Below are 21,745 nucleotides of genomic sequence, written 5' to 3'. Positions count from 1 at the left end.
TAAATCCGTAACTGCTAAATGATCTGGAATTCTTTTGTGCAGTGATGTTGAAAAAGCCATCCATCATCTTAAAGCAGCACCATCCTTAAATAAGTTTCCAATCTGTCAAACTAGTTAGTTAGTCAGCCAAAAACTAAATGTGGTATTATTGAATATAGAGACTCATTTTTTCACTTTAAAATATGAACTATTACATATATTCCAAAAAATACAGAAAATGACATAGCATACGTTCGTTTTTCACAGATGTTAACATTTGCTTCAGGTCCTTCCTTTTTAAAAAAATAAAATGCTGCACATAGAACTAACGTTCTGCCACCATTCCTCCTTTGTCCCTTTTCAGAACTAATCTGTATTCTCAGGTCAGAGTAATAATTTCTAAGCCTGTTTTTATTACTTAAGTACACATGTATGAATTCCTGAATAATATATTAGTTTTGTGTTTTAAAGTTTACATAAATATTGAGACTTTTCCTACTTACTTTTGCCATTCAGTATTATGTTTGAGATTTAAGCACACTGATGAAGATTTAATCCATTCATTTGAACTGGGATATCGTATTATATCATATGAACAACTCACAGTTAGACTTCCTAGTCCACCCCTGACAGTCCTTTGACCACCACATACAGTGCCGTAATAAACTATTTTCAGTATTTCCTTTTTTCTACATGTGTGGCAGCTTCTTTAAGGTAAATACTAAAAGTGAAGTTGCTGGATCATATAGGGTCTGTGCATTTTTGACATCATTAAGCTTGGGCCACCTGGGTGGCTCAGTTGGTTAAGTGTCTGCCTTCGGCTCAGGTCATGATCCCAGGGTCCTGGGATCAAGCCAGGCACTGGGTTCCTCGTTCAGTGGGGAGCCTGCTTCTCCCTCTCCCTCTGTTTTCCCAACCACTTGTGCTTTCTTGCATTAACTCTCTCTCAAATAAATAGTATCTTTTTTTTTTTTTTTTTTAAGGGCTAAGTTTGACAGACTACTCTCTAAAGAGAATGTACCACTAGTAAGGTTCAAGGGTTTTTGTTTTTCTGCACCCTCACTGGCAACTGATGGCACATTTTTTTTTTTTTAGTTTTGTGACTCTAATAGGTGTAAAATGTCATCTCATATAGTATTTATAATAACGGCTTTACTGAGCTACAATTCACATAGCATACTATTCATGTATTTAAAGCATAAAATTCAATGGTTTTTAGTATATTCACAGAGTTGTGCAACTATCATCACAATAAATTTTAGGACATATTCATCACCCAAAAAAGAAGCCTCGTGCCCTTTAGTACTCACTCTCCATTTTCCCGATACTCTAAGCCCTAGGCAACCACCAATCTACTTTGTTTCTATGGATTTGCCTATTCTGATCATTTTATATAAATGGAATCATACAATGTGTGGTTCTTTGTGACTGGCTTCTTTTGCTTAGCATGTTTTCAAGGTTCATCCATATTGAAGCATTTGTCAGTACTTGATTCCTTTTTGTTGCCAAACGATATTCCATTACATAAGTATACCTCCCTTTACTAATCCATTGATCAGCTGATAGATAGGAGTTGTTTCTACTTTTCAGCTATTTATGAATAATGATGTTATGAACATCTGTGTGTAAGTTTTCATGTAGACATATCTTTTCATTTGTCTCAGGTTTATACCTACAAATGGAATTGCTGAGCGATATGGTAACTCTATGGTTAACATTTTGTGGGACTACTGGACTGTTTCCCAAAGTGGCTCCACAATTTTATTTTACGTTCTTAAAAGCAGCGTATGGGGGTTCCAATTTCTCCCATCCTTACCAACACCTGTTAATCTGTTTCTTTGATCATAGCCATCTAGTATCTTATTGTGGTTTTGATTTGCGTTTCTCTGATGGCTAATGATATTGAACAGGTTCGTCATTTATATGTCTTTGGAAAAACGTCTATTCAGAGACTTTGCCCATTTTTTAATTGGCTTATTTATCTTTTTAATATTATGGTATAAAAGTTTCTCATTTAGTTCTAAGACATACTTCCTTCATTAATTTATATGTTTATGACCCTAAGACATGTTTTTGTTTTTAAACATTAGTTTGCCAAAAAACATAAACTATCAAGTTCAAGTAAATTAAATAACTATGAGTAAAAAGCAAAACATCTAAAGTTTTAGGTAAATCCTAAGGCAGGAGTGGCTACGGGACCAACTTTCTGGCTTAAGGAATGTGGACAGAAATGACATGCAATTTCTGGGTTTTATCCTTAAAAGGAAAGAAGTGTGTCTTCCCATTTTCTTCTTCCCCCTTCCTGTCAGCTGGGATATAGACAGGTGAGCCATGTGTGACCACAGAGGTGATGGCAATACATTAGGAAGGGCACAGCAGAAAAGACGGAAGGAATGACAACCTCTGACACATACCTAGATTATCTTGTTAAAGCCACTGTATTTTGGTCTCTTGTTACAGTAGCCTAGCCTATATCCTAACTAAAACATTCTGTATTTCTCAATAACATGTTTATTTGCTGTATCTTGATTATGTCCTTGACAGACATTACTGACCTGCTATCATGAAAAGTAAGACTTGAGCTTACTTACATCCACCTTCTACATACATACTTCTCTGTCCTTCCATCCTCCCAATATAGTTACAACAATTTTTAGAACAATCAGTATTTAACATCTATGTTACTATGGCTATATAAATATTACTTCACAAATGAGCCAGATGTGTGCTATAATTTATGTTTCTTATATTTTGTGTTTTGGGTTTTTTTTTTTCTTTTTAGAACAACTCATCTCTAAACTATCCCCAAGAGTTGAAAAATTCCTCTCAGTTTAGTCAGTCATCATATATTCTGTTCCCTTTTTTTTTTTTCCTATGGAAGTATTCCTCCTTAAGTCCGTCATCCACCTGCTCCAACTGGGACTGGCTATGTTTTTAGGCTGATGCACAACTGTAATCCTGGGTCTCCTTCTACCTTTCTTCTGTTAAGATTCCATGGTTTCCCTGGATTAAGATCCTATGCCTTTCTTTCTTGGTTTACTACCTTGGTTTTACTAGGTATTTCTGGGGAAAAAAAAAAAAACCAAAAAACAAAAAACAGAAAAACAAACAGACAAAAAAACTTTTCAATTCTGAAATGCTGGCTGAATATTCAGGCTCTGAATGTCTGAGAATGTCTTTATTTTGCACTCATACTTCATTTGGATGCACACAGAATTCCAGGTTTAGAATTCTCATTTTTCAGTACTGTTATTCAGAAATCTAGATACATTCTGAGTCTAGTGTGTTGTCTATTTTTTCTCTCTCATTTCTTTTCTCTCTAGTGTCTGAAAATTGTGCAGTGATGTGAGTTGGTTTTTTTATCCCTTCTCTTTTTTATTCACTATGCTGGGCACCATATGAGTACTTTCAATCTGGAAACCCACATCTCTCTAATTCTGAGAAGTGCGCTGTTTTGCTTCCGTACTACTACGCTTATAATTTCCTCCCTTCTATTTGGTTTGTTCTCTTTCTCTGGAATTAATCATATGTTATACCTCCTGAACTAATCCCATACATTTTCATCTTTCTCTTGGTTTTCCACTGCTTATCTTTTTATTTTACTTTCTAAGGGATTTCTTCACATTATTTTTCAACCCTTCATCTATTTTTCAACAGATACTCACTGGAAGTCTACTATGTAGCCAGGAACTGCTTTAGGTATTGATGACACAGTGATGAACAAGCAAAAATCCCTGCCCTCATGGAGCTCTAGTGGGAGTAGGCGGACAATGAACACATAACACATGTAACATGTTAGGTGCAAAAAACACTGTAGGGAAAATAAGTCAAGGAAGCTGGAGAGGTGTGTATGTATTAGACAGGATAGTTACGGGACAAGTTAATTGAGAAGAAATGTTTGAACACAGACATATAAGGGGTGAGAGAGTATACATATCTGGGAAAGAGAGTGTATATATCTGGGAAAGAACATTCCAGACAAAGGTAGCAGAAAGTGCAAATACTTGAGGCAGAGAGTGCCCAAAATGATCAGGTAGAGGGTATGAGTAGGCAAAGAGTAGAAAACAAGGTAAAGAGATAAAGTTTATTTCGGCTATCCTGATTTTAAGTACCAAAGGTTATTTGATGTTTTGAATGTTATTTTATAGCATCTTATTATTATTTCATAGATGAAATATCTTCCTTTTTGTCTCTGAGGGATTGTTGGATGGTTTTAAGTTTTTTTCTGCTCCCTGCATTGTCTCTGCTTTCTCTGAGTTCCCATTTTTTCTATTTGCTTGATTTGTGCCTTTTCTTTTTCTCTTTGTTTGATTACAGCCTTTCCTCAAATATCTGGATGTTTATTCATATTAAAAAGTGAGGTACTAAAATGCTGACTGGCAGCTCTGTGAATAGAGGGGGCAAGACAGAGAACTGATTTTGTCACGTGGGGATCATTCCCAACGATCAGTATCTATACGTCTCTTCCTTTGGACTGCTCAGTGTCCCCAGAAGAGTCCTCCCACCTCTGACTTAGGGAGTATGAGTCAGGCTGCCAGGGTTTGAGACCAAGCAGCAAGAAGACATATAGCCTCTTACCGGCTCTCCCCTTTGCAGACTTAAAAATACCAGCTTCTCCTCTCTGCTCAACCAGCTGTCACTAGACGATCTACTTTCCAGCTTATAAAATCTTAAAATCCTATCACTTTAATCATTATAAATATATTTGTTTATACTCTTTTGACATTGCTTTTCATCTGAAGTTCTTTTGGGTCTATTCCATTTGTTGTATGTGTTCCTACTTACTGTAGATTATTTCCTCATATGTTACATAAATTTTTAGCATCAAATCACCCTCAGAAGCACTTTTTCTTTGGGAACACCTTGGGGCCAGGTGTGGGAATTTCACTCCAAAGTGCTCTGCTTTTGTATCTACTTTAGTTCTTTGTAAGGGGTTTTGTGGTATGGGTGTTGAGTAAATATGAGTAAGTACAAATACAAATCATTAAAAAAACCCAGGGTGTTCTCATAGGACACTGTTTCCCACACTCAGAGCCCAGGCAGAGACCAGCTTATTATTCAGATGGAGGGATTTTCCTACAAGTGAGCTATTGTCTTTTAACACCATGCCAGAGCGTCCGGTCTAATACCACAACTTATGTCTCTTAACTCAATTCCCTAGGATACCAGCTTCCATAACCAACCAAGGCAACAAGTGTTCATGTTAAATTAAGCCTTGTTGTTATAACAAGAAGCCTCTCAGATTCACTTTTTAAAATAAAGACCATCTAAACAAACATGCTTTAATAAGATTATGAAATTCAATGCAATTTCTTAATAATAAAAAAATAAAATTGCATATTATGAAGGTCTTCATAACAAAGCACACAGCTATGGGTTTGGTTTTGTTTACCTTGTTCCATTCTCTTCATTAGCTGTATCTGATCGACTGTCTTCTTCAAAATCTTGCATTTGTCTGGCTTTACACTCAAACTGTCAATGTCACTGATGTTGGCAGACAGTAACTCAGCTAGCTCTTCTAAATATTTATTTTCTTGCTCCCTGCGCCTCTTTTCAGTGCTGTTACACAAAGAAAAACCAGTTAGTGTACATTTCTACCACCGTACTTCCTTCTCTGTTCAAGTACTTAATATTTACATACTTATAGAGATCTGTAATTTTATCCAGAATATAAAGTCAGATTTTGAAAACAATCTAAATTCACATCTGAAAAACAGATACTACGAAATACCGAAGTACAAAAAACAATTCTGGCCAAAGTACGTAAAAAGAATGACTGCCATCACAGATGTTATTTCCTCAATGATGTAAATACATCAAATATTTCAAATAGCGAATGAATGTTAGATGTTAAAAGGAAGCAGATGGTACATTTACAAGTTGCATTTGGAATTTATTTTACATTTTAAATATTATAAATTAAGCAGTGGAGACTATACTACAGTTCAAATAAGTTATACTTGGAAATCTGATAAACTGTCTTAATTTTTTTGCTACTGAAAGAAATCTGATGAACTCTTGATTCTTATAATGATTAGACCATTAGTTGGTCCTATCAAAAAGAGTATCCATCCAGGGACGCCTGGGTGGCTCAGTTGGTTAAGCAGCTGCCTTCGGCTCAGGTCATGATCCCGGCGTCCTGGGATCGAGTCTCGCATCGGGCTCCTTGCTCGGCGGGGAGCCTGCTTCTCCCTCTGCCTCTGCCTGCCATTCTGTCTGCCTGTGCTCGCTCTCTCTCCCTCTCTCTCTGACAAACAAATAAAATCTTTAAAAAAAAAAAAAAGAGTATCCATCCAAAAAGTAAAAGAAGAAGAATAAAAAATCAATAGAGAGACAAATGTACAGAGAACAAGGTCTTTTGTTATAAACTTTGTTCTAAAAATAGAAAGGACATCTATTTATAAGTTCTCATAAATGTAATAAATAAAATCAATTTGGAATAATGAGAACAAAGGATAATTGTGCAAAAAGCTAGCACTTTAGATTCATTCCAATGTACTGAATGAATATTGTATTAATAATAATTATATTAATAATATAATTAATAATTAACCCAGTAATAATATAATTAATAATTAACCCAGTCCAGTCTGGGTTAATTAGCCAAATCATCAGGCAACTTGCTTCATGTAATACATACAAAGATAGTGAAGTATTACTTTGAAATGAATTTTTCCATTATCAAATTAACATAATAAGAAAGACTGGACACAAATAGCTCTTTGTTTTATAAGCAGCAATCAAAATCATCTGGTATGATGGTAGAAAAGTGGCAGAAAAAAAGAGGTGAAAAGAGGGAAAGACCAGTTGCTATTTAAAAATCTCATAATTGGCAACAATTAAAATATCTCTGACTTTTCATAATAAAAAAACTATAAAAGCAATAACATTTCCATAACAACATAAAAAGTTGACAATCAACTGTATTTAACTACGTAAAACAAAATGCTACAAAACAGTACACATCCCCCCAAAAATCAAATTTTAAAACTAACAATCGTATTGGCTTTATCTTTAAAACCTTTCATTATTGAGTATTGGTCTCATTTTTCTTAGTTAAAACTTTATCTATAGTTTCTGCAGAAAGTACATGTGGTCAGGTATTTTGACAAACTTCACACCAAGGTATTGAAAACATGAAGAAAATAAGTGACACACATTTTGATGTATGCAAGGATTCAGAGAACTCCATCTCTGCAACTTGACAGCGTTTTAGAGCATGTGTGATTTTAACTTAGAGAAACTAATTCATACTACACTTAGTTTGTAGATTCAGTCTGAAGCGTGATCTGTTTACATCTAGGGGTCTACATTCCAACACAGGTCAATTGGATTCAGGTGGTCGAACTCCCAGATCTGTTTCTGACATGACATTTTGTGTGAAACTGGATGCCAGACACCACTGCAGAGTAAAAGAAGTGATGGAACGGCAGGATAGTCAGAGAGGTGACAGAGGAAGCAAGAAGCTCAAAGTAATGAAATGCTAAGGTGTCTACAAAATGACTTAAGAATGAGACTCAGAAGAGTGCCTGGGTGGCTCAGTCTGTTAAGCATCTGCCTTTGGCTCAGGTCATGATCCCAGGGTCCTCTGATCGAGCTCCGCATTGGGCTCCCCACTCACTGTGGAGCCTGCTTCTCCCTCTCCCTCTGCTGCTCTGCCTGTTTGTGTTCTTTCACTTTCTCTGTCAAATAAATAAATAAAATCTTAAAAAAAAAAAGAATGAGACTAGGAAAATCACCACTGAATGAAGTAACTAATAAACAAGGACAAAAAAATGAGAGCAGACATATTCAAATGAAGTCAAAACTGAAGAAGGGGCGGATGTGACAAAAAAATCCTACCTTAATAGAAAAGAAGGCTTCCTTTATTATTCCAGGCCACTTACATTTCTCCTTAACTGCCCAATGGACTTCCATTGATACTGCACACATGCTGGTTAATAATGCTATGAATTAACTCCACATGCATCTTTTGTTTTACTTACTGGCTTTTTCAACAAATGCTCGTCTGCTTATTATGTGCCAGATAACTGTGTGCTATGTCCTGGGGACCCAGGGGTAAATTAGATGTAGTCCCAATTAAGGTGAGAATAAAGAAAAGGAACCATTACAGTGATGAGACTATAATACTATAGAAGCTCACAGAAAAAGCACCTAAACCTAGAGAACAATAAGTCCAAACCTAGTGGTAGAGAGGGATTGGTTTCAGGGTTGGGGAGGCAGATAAACACACCCAGCTTTTTCAAAGGTATAAAATGGGAATGAAAATGTCAAGTTAAAGGACCTATAGGTAGTTCAGTATGCTTGAACTGTAAGTAAGAAACAAAAGGGCAAGAGATGAGGTCCAGGCCGGATCATGAGGGGTCTCGCATACACCAAGATAAAGAGCACACACAGTGCGTTGCTTAAAAGCACAAGTTCAAACCTCCTTGGTCATTTATTAGCTGTGTAACGCTGGGCAAGTTACTCAGAAGCAATTTAACTTCTCTAAGCTTAAATTTCTTTATCCGCAAAATTGGGATGATGACATTAATTAGCTCCCAGAATTGTGTGAGGATTAAAAAAGATGATACATGTAAAATGCTTGGCAGAGCTCCTGGCTATTAGTTCAATAAATGTTATCTATCATCACCATTTTGGCTATGAACACTTATTTTCAGGGTAAGAGGAAGCTGAGAAGGGTTTCAGAAGAGGAATGCGTGGCATGACCAGATTTGTAAGCTCCCTGAAGATAGAAAACCTGTCTCACTTCACTTACTTCCTTAATAACATGCACACCATGCTGGCTGAATAGCAGGCACTTAATAAAGACCTGTTGAGCTGAATTAGAAATGTTACACAAGCACAAGGCACTGCTACCTGCCATTCTGAGACCAGCATTTTAATCTCCATTCTCCAGTGGAGTTAAGGAATGGAGAAGAGGTAATAGGAGGCGATACGAGACATCTCACCCCACCAAACAACTACTAAGAAACTCTATCAGGGCTCCCATGGACAGGGCTGGCAATACCTGAAGTCTAACGTATGCTCTTCACGATTAATGAAGAGACAGTAGATGATAACAAAACCGAAAGAAACGTGACAAGGTGGTATTCATGCGCAAACTCAAATCAGTTTCAAAATCACAAAGTTTTGGTTTACCATACCAAAAATAGCAATTGAAACTAAGGCCCACATTTATAAAACTGAAGGAGGGAATGTTCTCAAGTATTTTGAAAGCAAACATACAAAGGTAAGGATTATCCTTACAAACATATAAGGATTGTCTTTAAAAATCTAAGAGAAAAATACATTAAATTTTTGATATTTTTAATAACATGATTATACATGTACAAAAAACAAAGACATACAGATAAACCATTAAACAAATAGGAAAGTTCAGAACAATGGATGCACATGCACACGAGACCAATAATCCCAAATCATACTATATTCCTGGGTATTAAAAACTGCCAATTAGAAAGTATAATAGACAAAATGATACCATTTCTAAAAACAATAAAAATTTGGTGGTGCACTAGAATACATCTAACTAAAGATGAGGTAGTTTTTCAAAGGGAAAATTATAAACTGTTACTGAAGAACAGGGAAGACTTGAATAAGTGAACAGCCTTTATATATAAATAAGAACACTCTAGAATCTGGAGTCTAGAAAATAAAAATGTCATTTCTCCCCCAACTTAATCTATAAAAGTAAATGAAATTCTAATCCAAATCCCAGGAGTATTTTTTCCAGAAGAAAAATATGAATTGGAAGTTAAAGGGATAAGAAGAGGGAAAACAATACTGAAAAACAAAAAGGAAGAGTGACTTGCCCCTTCAGAGATCAAGGTGATTGTCTTAAGAAAGTTCAGAACCAGATCCCTATCTATTCAGGAACTTGATCTATGATAAAGGTAACAGCACAAAAGCATGGAAAGGATAGGGTCATAATTACTTATGAGCTACATGGGAAAAAATAAAATTGTATCACACACAAAAATAAATTCCAGATTAATGAAAACTCTAAATATGTTTTAGGGGAAGATACATAAAAATACAGTTAAGGCCTTAAGGCAGAGGGGAAAAAGTTCTTTAACAAGATCCCCCAAGAGCTTGACACATGAAAACTGAAGGTTCCAAGATACATCAACAGATTTCAAAAACAGAGTTAAACAGACTGGGAGAAGATACATGCATCAAATATAAGCAAAACAAAGTAGTCGCTAGAAAATTAAAAATAATTCTTTTTTTTAAAAGATTTTATTTATTTATTTGACAGGCAGAGATCACAAGGAGGCAGAGAGGCAGGCAGAGAGAGAGGGGGAAGCAGGTTTCCCGCTGAGCAGAGAGCCCAGTGCGATCATGACCCGATCATGACCCGACCCGAGGCAGAGGCTTTAACCCACTGAGCCACCCAGGTGCCCCTAAAAATAACTCTTATAGATAAAAAGGAAAAGGATAAACACCCTAGCAGGAATATGGGCAAAAGATACAACCAGGAAATTCACAGAAGAGGAAAAGAAAAATCATGATCAATTTAACTAGTGGTTGGTTAAATATACATAAAACTGTAGCCCCACATTCATCAGATCGGCAAAGAGTTAAAGTGAGGAGAGAATAGTGTGGGTAAGGATGTGAGAAAAAAGAACTCTCAATGCTTGTTTTTTGAAGAGCAATGTGGTAGTGACCTAGTTAACAAAAATGTACACAGATCCTAACAGAACTCTTACATGTAAAGTAGGAGATGTGTATGAGGATGTTTGCTGCAGTGCTAGCGATAAGGGCGAAAATTTCTAACAAAAAGGTTATTTATCTATAGGGAATGTCTCTCTGTAGAGAAATAGATTTTTCAAACGGGGTACATTCCTGTGATACACTATTTCATCAAAAAGTGATAGGACTGAATCTCTATGTATTTATAGCTCAAGATACATGCTGAAAAGAGTATATTATATTATAGTATATGTATATATAGTATACAGTATGGTACTATATATTTATAAACATTCATTATTACTCACTGACCCTTATCTATATGATTATTAAAAATGGAGAATTTAGTTGCAGACAATTTAATCGTTAATCATTTTACTACCTTTATTCAAGCAAATATAAAATATTAACACAATACTAATAATACTGTAAAATATGAACAATTATGTGATGTCTATAGATAGTCTTGGTCTCTCTACTTTTGTAGATTAAAAAAATTCCCCCAACAAAAAATTAAATCTAAAAAAGTTTTATTTATTCGTAAGTTTTCCTTTGAAAAGGACTGACTTTACATAAGAACATTAACTCTGACAACACAAAGCTCCCTTGTATCTTGATATCAACATTCCTCTGAGCATCTGGACTTACCTGTGGTTATGAGTGCTTAGATTAGGATCTCTCTACGAGAGGTCTCTGAACTGATTAACTTCTCTCGCCAGCCTGGAGCCCTGGCACTCACTCTCCTATTAAAATCCTTTCCTCCTCCAGAGCCCCAGGAGAAAGAAGCGTGTAATCCAGTGACAAAAGAGTCTTCTGTTACTTCACTCTAGAGGTCAGTGATTATCAACTGCAGCCATATTGCTTTCCCCATCCTTGGGAAATACTGACGAACATTTGATAATGTTTGAAGAAATTTTTGGTAATCGTAACTGCAGTGACATTTTGGTTATCAGAACTGACATAAAGATGCTACTGTCCTCTAGTGTGTGAAAGCCAGGGATATTGCTAAACATTGTACAATATACAGGATGGCGTCTACAACAAAGAATTATCTGACAAAGAATTATCACTATTATCGGCAATAGTGAAAGGCGGAGAAAGCTTGCTCGAGATCCTAGAAGGTGAATGAATGGATCCCCGCTCTTCTCCTCTCAGGTGGGAAGCTGCTCTTTTGATGTGATTAAGGTCCCTTCTCTATCTGGCGTTTGTTAGTATCTTCTTAGCAATTACTCTCTTTTAGCCTACTTAAGGTGATCATATCCCTTATAATATACAAATATTGAATTTCACAAATAGGCATTCTTTAAAAATCCTAATATTACAGCAATATATTTCTTTGTTCTACTAAGGCCATAATGTTCTAAGATAGTAATTAAAGATGTACAATGGATTTATTCATCCACTTGAAAAATATTTACTGTGTCCTTACTATACGTAACCCAAATACTATGCTACGAATCAGGGATAACATGGTAAGAACAGACAAGGTCCTTACCAAATGGCAGCCTAAGTGTGTAGTGGAGAAGCCAGGGATTCGTGAAATGATCACAAGAATCAGTAAAAACTTGAAATTATGGAGCAGAGCTATAAATATACATGTGAGACAGATACATGAATGAGGGAGATTAAAAATAATAGTTACAGAAATAAGAGGAGGTTTCTTTTAAGGTGGTAATGTCTAAGCTGGCATCTGGAAAACATATAGGTGTTGACTATATGTTGACTATAAATCTAGAGGGAGCAAGCTGGAGTAAGGGAGCAGCATGTGCAAAGGCCCTGGGGAAGCGAGAGAACATGGTGAGTCTAAGGGACTCAAGACCAGGAAACTTGGAGTAGATGAAACAAGGGCTCTAAAGTGTCAACAAAAATGATAAAGAAGCTCTCCCAGATATAGACTAGGAAAAGAGTGTTCCTACCTTGATGCCAGTGTGTCACATGGCGATCCTTTCCTCTTATGTGAGTCTGGATTAGCAGGGTCAGATGAACTGTCCCCGAGGCCACTCATGTTGAAAAACTTCACACCTAAAAAGGAAGGACAACAATAAGAAATCCACCCTGGTCAACTTTCTAACCATAGGGGAGGAAGAAGCTCCTTTACGTTAGAAGATATCTAAACACTGTTTTCTCTCAATGAATAGCTAATTACAGCCATCATAAAACAACCACATCTATAGAAAAGCACAGAATCATCAGCTAGTTATTATTTCTATACTTTCTTTTCTGTATCTGTGAAACAAAATTAATAAGCCCTTATGAAATCATAAAGGTCAGTCAGGATGAAAATATTGTTCGAATAATAAAGTAGATACTAAAATATTTTTCAGAGAAAAAAAATCACTTTCAGATGTAAGTGTAAAAACAATGAATAATTTGGGAGTCAGAGAAATTATTTTTTATGTTTATTTTGGGTTATACTTTGAAAAGAACTTTAAATGACTTTTACTCATAAGGTTTGGGACTTTATATTGTTAGGAAAATAAATAATACATATTCAATTAAAGTTAAAGCGATGAACTAGATTTGGTACTTACCAACTTTGAATTCTATACTCCTAACCTTGCATCTATGTAGTCAGGCGACAAAGATCAAATGTTTAGTCTATGTTAGGATCTTGGTATAGATGCCAGAGAACACAAAGTCATTTCCCTGAGCATGCCAGCCAGGTCTCTCTCTCACATGTTGTGCCAGTTAGTGACTGCACTTACAGATCCCTTCTGACCTGTCCCTATCAACCACTAGTCTCTGCAGAATCCCTAACGGCACTCAGAAGTCTATTCCTGGCCTTATATTTATCACTACCTTTTGTGTTTTATTAGTGCCAAACAATACACCTCCTCCATTCTCTTTCACTCCATCTACCCTTATAAAAGGAAAGAAAATTCTTGTTAAATGGGAAAAACTTTTAGCTTTGCCTTAAATTATAAAATCATTAAACCACAGCAATGGCAGCTGTGCTTATAAAGTATCTTATAAAGAATACTGAGATCCATAAGAATCACTCACATGGTTTTAATTAATACATCGGAGTACATCTTTTCCTCTAGTCCGAAAATTTACTCTGTCTCTAGCCCTTTCTCAATACCAAAGACTGTCATTTCCCTTTTCAGTGTATAAATAGTACCTAAAATTCTAATCACAAATTTATTATTTCATGCAACAAAAGGGCACATTTTGAATTTTTCCCGTATTAGAAGTGCAGTTCATAAAAATCTCTAATGCCTAGGATTGCAGTCTTACAATTACTTTTTACTTTTCTCTTTTACTTCTTATTTATTTATTTATTTATTTATTTGACAGATAGAGATCGCAAAGTGGGCAGAGAGGCAAGCAGAGAGAGAGGAGGAAGCAGGCTCCCTGCCGAGCAGAGAGCCCGATGCGGGGCTCGATCCCAGGACCCTGAGATCATGACCCAAGCCGAAGGCAGCGGCTCAACCCACTGAGCCACCCAGGCGCCCCTTTACTTCTTATTCTTAATTGGTATCTATGTCTGTCAATTCTTCCTTAATAAAAGATCTTAGATTCTCTCCTCCTTCTTTATTCTCAGACATAGTTATGATTCCAGTTGGAACCAAATGCCTCATTCTGGATTGATGCAAGATCCATGTATCTGGTTTCTCAATTCCAGTCACTCTCACTTCTAATCTGTACTATAAACAGCACCTAAACCATTCCTGCTCAAATGTCATTTTCAAGGTATCAGTTCCCTGATGAGGAATCAACTGGGTCCCCCCACTGGAGCATGGTGATTAAATGATGGGCTTTGGGGTCAGAAAGTTAAGTTTATTTAAGTCCTGGATTAACCACCACCTGCTTATTCTTGGGCAAAGTGTGTAATCTCCTTAAACCTAATTCCTCATCTGTAACACAGGGATAATAATTACCTTCACCTACCTTCAGATGTGTCGTGAGGACTGAATAGTGTGTGTGAAGAGCACACTGTAGTTCTGGAGAAGCTGGCTACTGGAGACAGCTCCAGGGGCAGTGTTCACTCAGGGGATAACTCATTCCAAACCTCCTCATCATAAATACAATGGACACTTCTCATTCCTTCATTTCTTACTGCTCAATATCTGCTAACTTATATTATTATTATTTTATTGGATTACTTGGAGCAGCATTTAAAATAGTTGTGTTCTGAAACACTGTCATCCACTAGCTTCTGTGATTCCACACCTTAACAAACACTTAACAAATGAATCTATATGTCTATCATGCATCAAGCACTATGCTAAAAACAGAGGAAATAATGGACAGCAAAAGAGAGGTTCTTGTCCTCATGGAGTACAAGACATAAACTTGATGAGACACAAAAATACCGTATAATTTTATTGATTTTTTTTCTTTTATTTTATTAACATATAATGTATTATTTGTTTCAGGGGTACAGCTCTGTGAATCATCAGTCTTACACACTTCACAGCAATCACCATAGCACATACCCTCTCCAATGTCCTTCTCCCATCCTCCCTATCCCTCACAACCCCCTCCCCTCCAGCAACCCTCAGTTTATTTCCTGAGATTAAGAGTCTCTTATGGTTTGGTCCCATCTTGTTTCATTTTTTTCTTCCCTTCCCCACACGACCCCCAGCCCTGCCTCTCAAATTCCTTGTGTCAGAAAGATCATATGATCTCTGACTTACTTCGCTTACATAATACCCTCTAGTTCCTTCCACATCATTGCAAATGGCAAGATTTGGGTTTTTTTATGGCTGCATAGTATTCCATTGTATATATTCTTTTTCTTTTTTAAAAGACTTATTCATTTGAGAGGGAGAGAGGGAGAGAGCAAGCAAGTGCATGCGAGTACACACAAGCAGGGGGAGGGAGAAGCAGACTCCCCATTGAGCAGGGAGCCCAATGTGAGGCTGGATCCCACGACTCTGGGATCATGACCTGAGCCAAAGGCAGACGTTTAACTGACTAAGCCATCCAGGCGCACCAACATATACTTTTAAATTGTGATAAAAGTTACAAAGGAAAAGAATAGGGTTCATAGAGAGAAGCAACAGAGGAGACCTAATTTTAATTGGGGGATCACCTGAGCCTTCTCTGAAGAGGTGATGTTTAAGTCATGACCTGAGGGATTATAATTAGTATCATTTTCTTCTTACTTCATTCTTAGTACTTTTTGCCCAATTATTCAGAGTCAGAATTCCTTATGGTCCTAACGTTCTACATCTCTTTTTCCCTCAGACTATATACATTATCCTGGGGTAATACCACCACTCAACATGATTTCAAAACACATCTCTGTACTGATTATCCTCGAAACTCTAGCTCAGACCTCCTGGGTCTCAGACCCTGAATCCAATTCTTCACCAGGAATCTCTATCCAGATGTCACATAGGCACTTCAAATTTAACTTTCCAAAAATGAACTTAACATCACCTCATCAATTTCTTCTCTCAGTATGTTGGAATCTTTCTAGCTTCTTCACCGCATGCAAGCAGACACCAAAATTTGTCAATTTTTATTTCCCAATTGTTTCCAAAATCCATCCCTTTCTCATATTCTCCTCTCACTGTCTCCTGCTGGACTATTAAAATAACTTTCCAGATGGTCTCCCTGAGCCACCAGTGTAGGCTATCAAAAATGTAATCATCTCAATCTTTGCTTAAAACCCTTCACTAAATCCTCACTGCAAAGAGGACGTTTAACTTCCTTGACATAATATACAAAGTTTCCATCAGTTCTCACCTGTTGTGTGTCTATTACAGAACCTGGTGAATAAGTGACTAAACTTCTGTTCAATCAAGTATTTATAGATTATGGGCACCTTGGGTGGCTCAGTGGGTTAAGCCTCTGCTTTCAGCTCAGATCATGATCTCAGGGTCCTGGGATCAAGGCTCACATTGGGCTCTCTGCTCAGCAGGGAGCCTGCTTCCCCTCCCCCCACCCCAACGCCTGCCTCTCTGCACTTGTAATCTCTGTCAAATACATAAATAAAATATTTTTTAAAAGTATTTATAGATTATATTTTTTAAAAGATTTTATCTGCTTATTTCAGACAGAGAGCATGAGCAGGGGAGAGGCTGAGCGAGCAGACTCCCCGCTGAGCAGAGAGCTCAACGTGGGGGGTGGGGGTGTCGAAAGATAAAAATAAAATCTGTAAACATTAGTCAGAAAACTTTATATTGATCTCAATGTGGGTAACCCTAACTTAACTTAGCAATAAGTATTTATCAATCTCCTAGTATATGCCAGCCTCTGTTTTAGGTACTGGGGAGACAGCTGTGAATAAAATGTATAAAAATCACTGTCCTTGGGATGCCTGCGTGGCTCAGTCAGTTAAGTGTCTGCCTTGGGCTCAGGTCATGATCCCAGGGTCCTGGGTTTGAGTCCCACATTGAGCTCCTTGCTCAGCGGGAGCCTGCTTCTCCCTCTGCCTGCTGCTCTCCCTGCTTGTGTGCACGCTCTCTCTCTCTGACAAAATCTTAAAAAAACACTGTCCTCATAGAGTTTCATTCTGTTGCTAGGGAGAGAGACAATAGATAAAATTAAAAAGTAAATTAGAGAGTATATTAGAAGGTGATAAGTGTTGAAGAGAAAGACCAAGTGAAAATAAAGACTGTGTGGAAGGGAAGGGATAGCAATTTTAAGTAGAATTTTAAATAGAATTTTAAGTAGTTAGAAAAGGCCTCACTGAGAAGGTGAGAATATGAGCAAAGACTTGAAGGAGGTGAGGCAGAGGGAAGGGCTTTAAGGCCTCAAGGCCAGCGCATAACTATGCTTTTTGAGAAACATGAAAGATCACTGTAGCCAAAACCAGGGAGTGAGGAAGGTGATAAGCTCTGAAAGATCACAGGAGGTTATACCGTGTAAGGCCAGAAAAACCATTTTAAAGACTTTAGCTTTTTTCTGACTGAATTAGGCAATCAGTGGAAGGTAAAGTACAGAGGAATGACAAGATCTAATTTTCATTCTAAGACTTCTGCTATGAAGGGTAAGTACAATCTTTCTCATCTCAGTAATTTGGTATTTAAGTTTCTAATTGCTAAATGGCCTTTTTCATTGGAATAGCTCACTGTCACCTCAAACTCCACATGTATAAAATACGCTGGATTTTAAGTTCCAGACTTCCATTAATGATAAATAAATGAGATGAGCTGCATTGTCAATTGATATCATCATAAAAAATACTTGTTAAATCTCCTGTGGTGGGGGGAGAGAAAGGACCTACGAAAAGGAAAATAATTACAGTTTAAGGTGGACAACCTCAATGCAAAGGCAAATATGCAAGCCTTGTAACAACTACCACCACAACAAAAAAGATGTCAAAAGATCTGGCATGTTTTTAGCATCTATTCTGAAACCCAAACCCAAAATAACAATAATCATCTAAGTAATGTATTCATAGAAGCATAAATAAGGTTAACCGAATATCACAGAAGAAGCCACTTCATTTTATATTCACATAGAAATAAAGTACAATATTTTTAAATGTATTAATACAAAAAATGAAATTACACAAATTTTATAATAATGAAGGAGCATGAACTCTAAACTTTTCAAGAGAAGTAGAAATAAAAGAGAGCAGAAAATGAAGAGGGGAAGAAAATGAAAGAGAAGACTTTAGAGTTTGCTAAACTGAAAGAGAGGAAACAGCAAACTCCCTACTTCCTGCTCAGGGACTACTTACTTTCTTATCTGCCCATCTTTTTTGCCTCCAAAGACATTAGGTTATACCCATCTAGAATTTACCCATCTGGAATTCTACTAGCTCTCAAAATTCAAAGGGCCATATACTTCTTATTACACTATGCTATAAATTATAATTTATAATTAGATTCTTCTAGATTATGAACTCAAAGACAGTTACTAGATCTTTTTATTATATATCCAGTATCCAACATAATGTCTAAAAGATGTAAAAGCTAAAATAGGCGATGAATTAAAAGTGATAAAGCTCCTTAAGTAATATGACATTTGAAAGTTTAAAGGATATTTAAGATATTTTATAGTTAAATATTTTCTGGAATCTTTCATAAAGCTTTGGAATTCTTTCCTATAATTGAGAAACTACGCTTGCTTGAAATCCCTGTTACCCTGTTTTCAATGGGGGGAAAAAAAACAAAAACCTGTCTTCTTGATCTAGAATTTGGAGAAAATCTCTTCTAATTTTGAAAAGGTAAAAATCTACTATTTGGGAGGAACCCCCCACAATATTCCATAGTACTGTAGAGACATGAAGTCATGTTACAGTCATACAACTGTAAACATAAGTAATACAGTCTCGCAGATTGGATAATTCTGAGCTAGACTTAAAACAAGATTCCCCAGACCGTGCACCCCTCAGACTACTGGCTAGAGATTGATATCTGCTACATTTATCGGAGATTCTGGGGCTAAGGAGACATTAGACAATAATTCAACAGCAGCCAGACAGGCTGGCCTACCAAAAGAAGAGCCAACAATAAGAAGCTATGAGAGAGTCACCAGCAATGTGCTGATGATATGATTCTGGTATTAACTGCTTTCTATTTACAAAACACAATATACAGATAGTGGAATGCAAAACCTCTGATGAGTAAGAACCATTACAGCTGTTCTATTTGTGGAATGGCTTTACGTTTGGCAGTAAGGGTACTTAAATAAGGTTCATTAAGAAAAGAAATGTGGGTTTCAGGAAACCAATTTGCATATCACCTTTTAAAAAGAAGTAAGGTTTCTAAGTAAAAGTTCCCTGTTGATTTGAAGAGTTGCTAAGTTGTACCCAAACAACCTCATGCAATCTGCAGAGAACCGTTTTAGGAATTAGAAACCACATCTATCTCAAATAGACCAGACAAAACCAAACAGGTGGGGCTGAAGAAATAGGTCAGTGTTTTATATTTCAGTTGAATTATAAATTTCTAGAACATAAGACATTTGTCACTCATCCCCCAGACTTAGCTGAGAACTGTACAATTTGAAAAGTAAGTAATAATATGTTAGTAAACAACTCTTACACTTTAAAATGCTTAGCAGGCAATAAGCACAAAACAGCATAGACATGATGAGGGGGCATTCTGCGAGCTAAACCTCTCCAAGCTGACAGCTGTAAGCAAAGAATCACATAGGAAAATCGTGATAAACAAAGCTCCTGCACTGAGCAGCTGCCATATAGAAATATTTCTCAGACTAGCATTCTCAGACACCTAAGGTTCTCTAAAAGAAGTTTTCAGTTTTCTTGTCTTTTCAATCCCTTGTCAATTGAAATCTTTCTCATGTGATAAAGTGTGGGGACTTTGGGGATTTTCACCACACTTTTCATGGTTGAGTAATTTTCCATTTTTCGAATATCCACATTTTGTTTATTTATCAGTTGATGGACATTAGGTTTTTCCATTTCAGGGGCTATTTACGAATAATGATTCCGTGAACATTTATATGCATAAATGTCTTCAATTCTCTTAGTATTCTAGGAGTGGAACTACTGCATCATACTGTAACTCTCTTTAGCTTTTGGAGGAATGGCCAAACTGTCTTCCACAGTGGCTATACCACCTTAATTTTTTACCAATGTACAATTGTTCCAATTTCTCTACATCCTCACCAAATTTGTTATTTTCTGTTTTCTAATTTTATCTTAACTCTGGCCATGCTAGGAGGTGTGAAATGGTATCTCATTACAGTTTTGATTTGCATTTATTTCCCTAATGTGCTTTTTCATGTGCTCATTGGCTATTTTTATATATTCTTTGGAGAATGTCACTTTGCCCATTTTTAAATTGGGTTATTTGTCTTTTTATTTTTGAGTCATGAGAGTTCATTGTGACTCTTGGCGCCTTAGGCCACTCAGCCATCTTGAAACCCTATAAGAGTTCTTTATATTAGGGTACCATACCTCTACCAGATACATGATTTGCAAACATTTTGTTTTATGAACAAAGTCTTTAATTTTGATGAAATCCAATTTATCTACTTTTTCTTACTGGAGTAAGTGCAACTCCTAGACTTCCTTAAAGACAGTTTCTATTAATTGCTATTTTTCCTGTGTATATACCTTGCTTTCTTGTTTCTCTGAGTGCTCCCTAATTTTTTGTTAAAAAAAACAACAACAGATATTTTGAAGCTAATGCCTAAACAAAGATTTCCTTAAATGCCTGGAAACAAAAAGTCTCTCTGAATCCACAAACCCAGAGACCAGAACTCAGATGGTAGCTATCTCCCTGGCCCAGAGAAGAACTCCCATAATCTCTGCCATAAATGGCCTGCCAGTATCTGAACTCTTTTTTTTTTTAAACATATAATGTACTATTTGCCCCAGGGGTACAGGTATGTGAATCATCAGGCTTACACATTTCATAGCACTCACCATAGCACATACCTTCCCTAATGTCCATAACCCAGCCACCCTAATCCTACCCCCCCACCACCCAGCAACCCTTAGTTTGTTTCGTGAGATTAACAGTCTCTTACTGTTTGTCTCCCTCCTGATCCCATCTTGTTTCATTTTTTCCCTCCCTATTCCCCATGACCCCCAGCCCAGCCTCTCAAATTCCTCCTGTCAGACAGATCATATGATAATTTTCTTTCTCTGATTAACTTATTTCGCTAAGCATGATACCCTCTAGTTCTATCCACATCGTTGCAAATGGCAAGCTTTCATTTCTTTTGATGGCTGCATAGTATTCCACAGTAGCTGAACTCTTATGGCCAGGAATAAAAAACAAAGGGAAATAAATGGATCAAAGCAATGAATTCTTAAAAATAAAGACATCATTTTTATCTCAATTCTAATTGATTCTATAAAACATCAGATTTTTCTTAAAAGAAAATCCTGTGCAAAATCTTATTTATATTTATTATGTAAATAATAAAGACATTATCAAGGACTTGATAACTTAAATTCTAAAAATATGTAATGTTTGAAAAACTGCATTTAATACATTTTATGTTTACCATTAAAAGTTCATCCTACAGATTAAGAGAATGCTTTCTTTCTATTATTTTTTTCTAAATGGAAAGAGTAAGTTTGGAAAAGGTATAAAAGTTTATTTTTTGTTTTCTATTAACAAAAATATAGGAAAAAGAGAAAAATCAAATTAGTTTTAAAGCCCAATATTTTAAATTCCTCACAATGACTTTA

General features: G+C 36.5%; 1 protein-coding gene across 1 annotated transcript in view; it reads right to left on the bottom strand.

Annotated features, from left to right (window-relative positions):
• NCOA1 (nuclear receptor coactivator 1) overlaps positions 1 to 21,745 on the bottom strand; it is a 111,450-nt gene that overhangs the window by 77,240 nt on the left and 12,465 nt on the right. The window contains 2 exon segments of the mRNA XM_047744391.1: positions 5,372 to 5,538; positions 12,591 to 12,696. Coding sequence (XP_047600347.1) covers positions 5,372 to 5,538; positions 12,591 to 12,679 — 256 coding nt within the window. The 5' untranslated portion in view covers positions 12,680 to 12,696.

This window comes from Lutra lutra, chromosome 9 (assembly GCF_902655055.1).
Source record: "Lutra lutra chromosome 9, mLutLut1.2, whole genome shotgun sequence".
NCBI classification, from domain to species: Eukaryota; Metazoa; Chordata; class Mammalia; order Carnivora; family Mustelidae; genus Lutra; species Lutra lutra.
The sequence above is the reverse complement of the archived record's forward strand: the minus strand, read 5'-3'. Positions and strand labels throughout refer to the sequence as shown.